Source organism: Anolis carolinensis, chromosome 5 (genome assembly GCF_035594765.1).
Source record: "Anolis carolinensis isolate JA03-04 chromosome 5, rAnoCar3.1.pri, whole genome shotgun sequence".
NCBI classification, from domain to species: Eukaryota; Metazoa; Chordata; class Lepidosauria; order Squamata; family Dactyloidae; genus Anolis; species Anolis carolinensis.
In genome coordinates, this window is record NC_085845.1 from 102,320,246 (window position 1) to 102,328,822 (window position 8,577).

At 39.6% G+C, this 8,577-nt stretch overlaps 1 protein-coding gene across 5 annotated transcripts in view; it reads left to right on the forward strand.

Moving 5' to 3' along the window:
- foxm1 (forkhead box M1) overlaps window positions 1–8,577 on the forward strand; it is a 35,626-nt gene that overhangs the window by 18,447 nt on the left and 8,602 nt on the right. For 4 of the 5 annotated variants that reach the window (XM_008111329.3, XM_008111330.3, XM_003221399.4 and 1 more), the window contains 4 exons: window positions 132–260; window positions 5,674–5,718; window positions 6,499–6,577; window positions 8,349–8,512. In XM_008111329.3, coding sequence (XP_008109536.2) covers window positions 132–260; window positions 5,674–5,718; window positions 6,499–6,577; window positions 8,349–8,512 — 417 coding nt within the window. The remainder of the gene's footprint in view (window positions 1–131; window positions 261–5,673; window positions 5,719–6,498; window positions 6,578–8,348; window positions 8,513–8,577) is intronic. The other variant, XM_008111331.3, reaches the window with a different exon arrangement.

Here is an 8,577-nt window from a genome sequence, read left to right on the forward strand (position 1 = left end):
CCAAAAACAGACTATAGAGATATGCAAAGTTTGACAGTCAAAGTCTTTACAGATTTTCAGTTTCATTTTGGCTGAAGAATCCATAAGTGTTCTGTAACTGAAATAACAAAAGTTTCTCCTCTTCAATCCAGAACTCCATCCGACACAATCTTTCCCTTCATGACATGTTTGTTCGGGAGACATCTGCCAATGGCAAAATCTCTTTCTGGACTATTCACCCTGAAGCTAACCGCTATTTAACACTAGACCAGGTGTTCAAGGTGAGTATCCACACAGAAAAGGAGCTTGGCTCCCTAATTTTTCATCTATCCAACAATTTTGTGTTCCAAGTTATGAAAGGAAGACATGTTAGTATGAAGCTGGTCTTTTGTAGAACCAAGGGCAAGAGTTGTTATTGTGAGGTTGTAATGTTTCAAAAAACAGTTCCGATGGTTTTAAAAAAGCTTTCAGAGAAATTCAAACACAATGTACAGTAGAGTCTCACTTATCCAACGTTCTGGATTATCCAACGCATTTTTGTAGTCAATGTTTTCAATACATCGTGATATTTTGGTGCCAAATTTGTAAGTACAGTAATTACTACATAGCATTACTGCGTGTTGAACTACTTTTTCTGTCCAATTTGTTGTATAACATGATGTTTTGGTGCTTAATTTGTAAAATCATAACCTAATTTGATGTTAAATAGGCTTTTCCTTAATCCCTCCTTATTATCCAACATATTCGCTTATCCAACATTCTGCTGGCCTGTTTATGTTGGATAAGTGAGACTCTACTGTGCCTTGCCAGATTACCAGTACAGTATTTAGAGATGAAGGAAAAGTGTCATTACTTATTTTTGTGGACCTACCAAGTTGGAAAAGAGGGTGGGCAGTGGTTTTCGTTGTACCTTATAGGCTGGGGCCTAAGTACCTTATTGGCAGACTGCTGCTCGAAAGGCAGGCTTCATACTGTGGGGTGCAACAAGATTCTTCCTATGCATTCTCCTTGCAGTCCGGAAAACAGTTTCAGCATCTGACTAATGACAAACAGTTTGCTTTCTCATCCTCTACAAATTCAGGAGGAGTGGATTAATACCTGAAGGTCTGAATGCTAAGAATTGGATTGGCATATTTAAATGTAAACATTGGCACATTTAAACCTAGAGCAGGTGTGTCAAACTCATTTTCACTGAAGCCAATGTCAGCCTTATGGTTGTTTCAACCATTGTGAGACTGCATAAATGTAACTATGTTGTCCTGGCATTGAAGGCATTGTAGACCACATGAAATGGTGTTGCAGGCCAGATTGGCTTTATGGGCCTTGCATTTGACATGTGTGACCTAGAGATTTTCATCTCTGATTTGAGCCAACAATGTGATGCGGCTGCTAAAAAAGCCAATGGGATTCTGGCCTGCATCAATAGGGGAATAGCGTCTAGGTCCAGGGAAGTTATGCTCCCCCTCTATTCTGCCTTGGTCAGACCACACCTGGAATACTGTGTCCAATTTTGGGCACCACAGTTGAAGGGAGATGTTGACAAGCTGGAAAGCGTCCAGAGGAGGGCGACTAAAATGATTAAGGGTCTGGAGAACAAGCCCTATGAGGAGCGGCTTAAAGAGCTGGGCATGTTTAGCCTGCAGAAGAGAAGGCTGAGAGGAGACATGATAGCCATGTATAAATATGTGAAGGGAAGTCATAGGGAAGAGGGAGCAAGCTTGTTTTCTGCTGCCCTGCAGACTAGGACACGGAACAATGGCTTCAAACTACAGGAAAGGAGATTCCACCTGAACATCAGGAAGAACTTCCTCACTGTGAGAGCTGTTCGACAGTGGAACTCTCTCCCCGGGGCCGTGGTGGAGGCTCCTTCCTTGGAGGCTTTTAAGCAGAGGCTGGATGGCCATCTGTCGGGGGTGCTTTGAATGCGATTTCCTGCTTCTTAGCAGGGGGTTGGACTAGATGGCCCATGTGGTCTCTTCCAACTCTACTGTTCTATGATTCTATGATTCTATGATTTGGTTTACTGTCTGCTGTGTTTATCATGATTAGATTATACTTACCCATAGACACTGGTTCTCAACTTGTGGGTCCTCAGATGTTTTGGCCTTCAACTCTCAGAAATCCTAACAGCTGGTAAACTGGCCGGCATTTCTGGGAGTTGTAGGCCAAAACACCTGGGGACCCACAGATTGAGAACCACTGCCACAGATAATAAGTCTCTGTTCTCCTATACTTCTGAATCTTTGATGGTAGGTTCTTTTTCGCAACTTCAGCAAAACCAGATGTTCTTCAGTATGAGGACCTGGCTATAGTTACTCACATTTTGATAACTGTAGCTTTGAGGGCACTTCATAAGTGTAGTGTGATGGTAAACAGGGACACACTCCTATTTTTACTTAGTTATAGTGGTTAGCTTTATGTTTCTTAACCCTGTTCAGATTGTGGCCTGGGTGCATTAGCAGCATCTATTTCACTCTCTTCTCTAATCCCTCCAAGTAATCAGAAAGTAGGGGTGCTGTTAAGAAAAACCATGGCTCTGAACATGCTTAAAATAAATGTTATTCCTAGTTGATGTATAATGGAACTAAACCCTGGCTTAGAAACTGTCAGAAAATCTGGAATTCACATGGGAGATGGTGTCCTGGAAAACTTTTAAAATTTAATTTTGTATTAATAGTAAATAATAAATAATTCATAATAGTAAATCAAGGGAAAAAACCAAAATAAAACATACAAGTGAATTTTAGATATATAAAACTAAAAAAAAACTACACAACTCCATTCTGTTCATTCTTGAACCCTATGGTTAACAAATGCCCCAATTGATGTTATGAAAAAGTAATTAACAAGTCCCAATTATCTTAAAGTTAGATAAAGTTTTCTCTTTCACAAACATAGTCAGTTTGACCATCTTTACCAAATCACAAATCTTCATCAGTCATGATCAGAGAGTATATTTATTTTGCCTCAATCACTTGAGCCTGTATTATCTTCATCTTTGCCTTCCTTATCTGCGTAGTTGATCTTCCTTGTCTTCTATTTCCTACTGATATGTTTCATACCTGTCTCCATATTTCTTTGAGAATTCTTTCAACTTTTGTATTGTCTCTGAGTCTCTTTTGATCAAATCTGAGAGAGACTCCCTTCAGTTTCTCCCATCTGAATTTTAATCCTTTGTCTTCAACATTTGTGTGAAGAAGGTATGAACTTTCTCTTCAGAATTCTAAAAAGTAAATCTTTGAGTAGAATAATCGGTTAAATGTTTTCAACTAGTTCAGGCCAAATCTGGGATTTTAAAAAGTTAACCACCACTTCTCAGGGCATGTTTCTCTGTCTTGCCACATAAAAACCCTGCTGATGAATCTTTCCCATCTCTCAAGTGGAAGTTGGGAAGTTCCAAAATATCAGCCAGGGATTCTTTCATTTTAGCACAAATATAGAACAGAATAACTTCCTTGTCACTGCACATTATTCAACAAAATTAAATGCTTTCCCTAATACACGTCATAAAAACAACACATCCATCCTTGCCTGTTCTGGTAGGCCCCCAATTTTCTCCCTCAACTTAAGGTCTCGAGTGCCAGTGCATCCAAAACTTCCTCCTTGTTGTGCTTTAGTTTCTCTGTGGTCTCCCTGACACCTGAGATTTGCATTTCAGTTCCTCTGGTATCTACTGTACCTGAGTTGGCTCCCCTGTCAACTTTTCCAAGGAATTACATATATCTTTCATATCAGCAGAGGAAACCTTTCTTCATAGTCCTCATTTCATCAAGAAATTTGACTAATCCAGATGGATTAGATTAGTCTACAGATGTTCTTCTAGCTTTTTTATTTACTTTGCCTTAAAATAATATAAACTTTTAGTATATTTCAAAATAAGCAGTAATCTAATAATTCTTTGACAGTTGCCAGTTGATTTTTAAATAATTGGAAATTTCTTGTATACACACAGATTCTTTCTAATTCCCATCTCCTCTCTTAGTCTCAGATAGTCATTTCCTGTTAAGCCTTCCTTATGGAATCTTTTCTTTGTTGTGGCTGTGTCTAAGATAAACAGTTTTTAACTCTTTGTTCACCACATATACTGTTGCTAGTAGTCATCCAGCCTTTTAAACTTTAATAGCCTTTAATGGTCTTTAATACAGCTCTTAAGTATCACTATGCAAAAAGCTCCATGAGGGAGTTTTCTTTCAGAACCGCAGTTGTAGTTTTGGCTAATTTACATCCCCTTTACGCTCCAAACAGTAACTTTACTCAGATCTCTGAGAAGCAGAAGAAAGCTCTGAAAGAGGGCTAATTGTCCATCAGATAGAAACTTGTCACAAGCTTACCAAGGAAACAGACTACATGATGCCATATTTCCAGAGAAGGCTGATATCCTGCCAATTTGGGTTTCACCGATACTTTAATTTAAGTGGCTGAAATGAAAGATGCTTTACCTTCTTTATCTATACCAAACTCTGTCATTCTATCTTGATAGTGTTGGTTGCCAGCTGCCCTATTTATACAGTGTTAAATATAATTGCATAGCAGCCTTAGTTTTTAAACAAGCTTAATTTGCATCAAGATTTTAAAGTTATGCAGTTGCCTTCATTTTAAATTGTACAGTCATTTGTCGTATCGGGCATTGCTACAGAAGAAGCACTTAGACTTCTGTTGTAACTTCGCATCCATTTACAAAATGAAAGAAATAGAAAAACCCTAAAACCAATACCTAATAAAATACAAATAATAAAATACATAATTAAAATTCATAGCTAATTCATGCAGCATCTTCAAATATGTTGGACGACAAGGAGGTTTTCCTAAAGAGAGATGCCTCTTTGGGAATAACTTTTTAAGCACAACCGCAATACTGAAAAGTACAGAACATTTTTTCTTTTTAATCCATGCAGTACCATCTTGTCGTCCAGATTTTCTTGTTGTCATTGGGGAGCCATTTGCAAATATATCTCAGATAACAACTTCTCAGGACACTAGTATGATTACCCCACCTCCTAAAGGTAACCACAAAAGAGTTTGTGCTTTATCTTAGATATTAATTTGAAAAGCTCTACCAATTCAAATTCCAAAGGAAAGAGGTATCATTGTAGTTTACACTTTTGACTCTTCCATACAAAGTGCCTCTCGGGTTGCAGGAAATGTCAGTTGGCATAAATTGCTCCCTGCTCCTCCAAAACTACTCAGTACTCAGTTGGATGCAGAAGTCGTGTGCTACTTTGACTTGCTAGCAGAGAAGTATTGTTTTTAAATGTTTACACAAAAAGAAAGATCAGAGCTAAAAGAGCAGGAGCTCTGCAGGTATCTTTGGATTGGGGAAGAAGTGACAGGAAACATTGCAGTACCACAGGCAAACTATTTTCAAACCTTGATTTTATTTTTTGCATTGAGCCCTATGGGAAGTATTCCATCCATGATCAGAATGGAAAAAAAAACATTCATAGTGATTTCAGTCTAGTTTTGTCAAGGATTTGTTTTGAATGGTTCTTCTTGTGCTGACCAGTTTAGTTTCAGACAAGGACTATCTTCTGATCACAGAAGGCTCTGAAAATGCTTGTGAACAGTTTTCAACATACTCTTGCTGAGAGTTGATTAGTTGTTTTGCCACTGTCTTTTCTGCCTGAGCATTTGTTTATTCTCCTGTTTCACTTACAATTTCCTTCTCGTTCCTTTTGTATGCATGGCCACCACCAGCCGTTGGATGCAGGGTCACCAGCATCACCCGAGCTCTTGGAATCAGTAAGACCTTCCTTCCTGGCTGGGGGCTTGGGCTTCTTTTTTCCCATTTCGGTGGCTGCAAATGCATAGACTATGCCTACCTGGACTAGATTCATTGGGAAGCTACTGCTTTCCCTTCTTTTCCTCACATGTGCAGCATGTTGGGGAAATGAGACAGGGCAGGCTCAACCATCAACAGTTTAATACGTGTACCGAGAGATTGATACTTATGGTTATTCTTGCCATATGGCTTTAGGGACCAATAAAACAGTAGTATAGAACATGATTTTTTGCATCCATAATGTTTTTAATGGCTCTGATTTCTATTTTAATAATTAAAGAACAATATTGACTTGATATTTCAAGTAATGCTAGCAATAATACCTTTTAAAATACTCTTTTCAAGCATGAAAAGAGACAGGGTGAAAGCTGATACCCCTTCAAGAAGCAGCTCTCTTTTTCATCTTTCTATACTTTGGCTTCTGCACACAAGCATGAGTGTCTTGGCTGGGTTGGAACACTGCATCATTAATCTCCATTTCTTATTCCCTTAGTTTGAGATCCTATACCCAATGCTTTCTTGCCTCTCCCTTTCTCCCATAGAAGACCTCCCAGCTGCTGAAGAGCTGACCCTGCCCCAGCTCTGTGGACTTTAGGGTGACAGTCTGCCAACAGCAGTAGCTGACATATATATCACATTCGTTTCAGTTTGCCCTCTGGAATAACACAAGGCAATTGGGCAGTGGTGGGTTTTCCTTTAACATGTGTTTTCTTGTCTTTCTCAACCTCAAATCAATACAGCAGCAAAAAAGGCACACTGTGGATCTGCAGAAGAATTTAGGAACCTCTAGTAGCTGCAAAATTGAACCACAGGCTGCACGTGAGTGTGTACTATGTGTCTGTGAAACCCAGAGAAAAGCCCAGTCTTTTCATCCCTCAGATAGGCTACCATCCCAGATGTAATATGTAGTGCAACAAGGACATGGTTTACATACTTTGAAGGTGTTCGGTTGGTGTGCATAGAAAGACTACATGGTAAAGCTTGAAAGATGAAACAGGCTAGAAAGCAGAAATCAACTTGAGCAATGGTTCTCAACCTGTAGGTTCCCAGGTGTTTTGGCCTACAACTCCCAGAAATCCCAGTCAGTTTACCAGCTGTTAGGATTTCTGGGAGTTTATTTATTATTTATTTATTTCCAATATTTCTACCCCGCCCTTCTCCCCGAGGGGACTCAGGGCGGCTTACACAACTGGTAGGATCACTACCAGTACATCATAATACAATAAAATAAGAATAAAACAGTTAAAATAATTAAATAACATAATAAAATACAATATATAAAAATTTAAAACAATGAAACACCAAATATATATACCAATCATCCATCAGACCTTGTGCAAAAGCCTTAATCCGATCCATGTCAATGCTAACTGAGTTCATTCATTAAACGCTTGCGCGCATAGCCAGGTCTTCAGCTTCTTCCTGAACCCCAAAAGGGATGGAGCCTGCCGGATGTCACTGGGGAGGGAGTTCCACAGCCGAGGGGCCGCCACCGAGAAGGCCCTGACTCTCTGGAGTTGAAGGCCAAAACATTTGGGGACCCACAGGTTGAGAACCACTGAACTTGAGGCCCCAGGGAAGAACCCTCTTTGGGGAGTTTCTTCCAATTAGCATAGACATTACTAGGCTGCTTTAGCAAAAGGCATCTTCGTCATTTTGGGACTTTTCCAGGCACCCACTCTGCCATTATAAGAATATAACACTTTCCATTACATACATTAAGATCAAAACATGGCAGTGCTTTGAAGCATAGGAAGCTCACTGGCAAAAAAGCTAAGCCCATGGCTAAAACAAAGGTAACATAGCTGGGCTTTGTCTATGCACATAATACGCAAAGAAATACTTTGTTTCTTCATTTCTAAACTTCTAGAGCTGGAAGGAGCCCCGTGGGCCATTGAGTCCAACCTCGTCCTCATGACAAGATCTTCAGCTAGAGCAGGGGGTCAAACTCATTTTCATTGAGGGCCACATAAGCCTTATGGTTGCCTTCAAAGGGCCATTGCATCCATGGATGGAGATGGATAAGAGGATCAACTATAATTTTTTTACATAGTGATTGATACGCTTCAGTTTTTACCCAGTTTGAATTACTAGACATTACTGAACAGCAACTGTCATCACTTTTGCTTAGCCACCATGTGGAATTATAACTCAACAGCACTTGTGACTCTGAGGTTAGGAAATGGTTAAAGGACATTTCAAAGAAATCTGTTCTTTTTTCATTACAACAGTCTCACTAGCTATCAGTCTGTTTCTGGCCATGATCCAACATGGCAGTTGTAAAGCTCTATATGACGGGGTCCAGGTTCTTTGAACAACTGGATATATCAATTTGAAAAGTACATTGTCCTGTCATTATCAGTCACATTTAGCATGAGAATAGTCTCTTGACGATTATTCTCATATGCGAGAGTTCCTCCTGTATTTCTGTATTATTTGTCCTCCTTAAATTCATAATTTGCATTCTAATTTGTACATCAGCTGTGCAAAGTGAAGCATGATAATAGTTCAAAGCCTGGCACAACCACACTGACTGATCTCTTAGTTTCTCTGTTCTGGATAGAAGACTAATGCGTGTTTCTCTTTCTAGGCCGGAAAATGAAGCCCTTGTTACCGCGTGTCAATTCCTACTTGGTTCCAATCCATTTCCCAGTCGGTCAGTCCCTCATATTTCCACCTTCTTCAAAGGTGCCTATTGCTCATAGTGCCGCTGAGATTGTGAAGAATACTAAACAGGTGCACATTGTTCCAAAGGTCAGTCCTTGTAGCAAACTCATAAGCATATTGTGGGCTATTCTTATCACCACTGAAATGCTTTA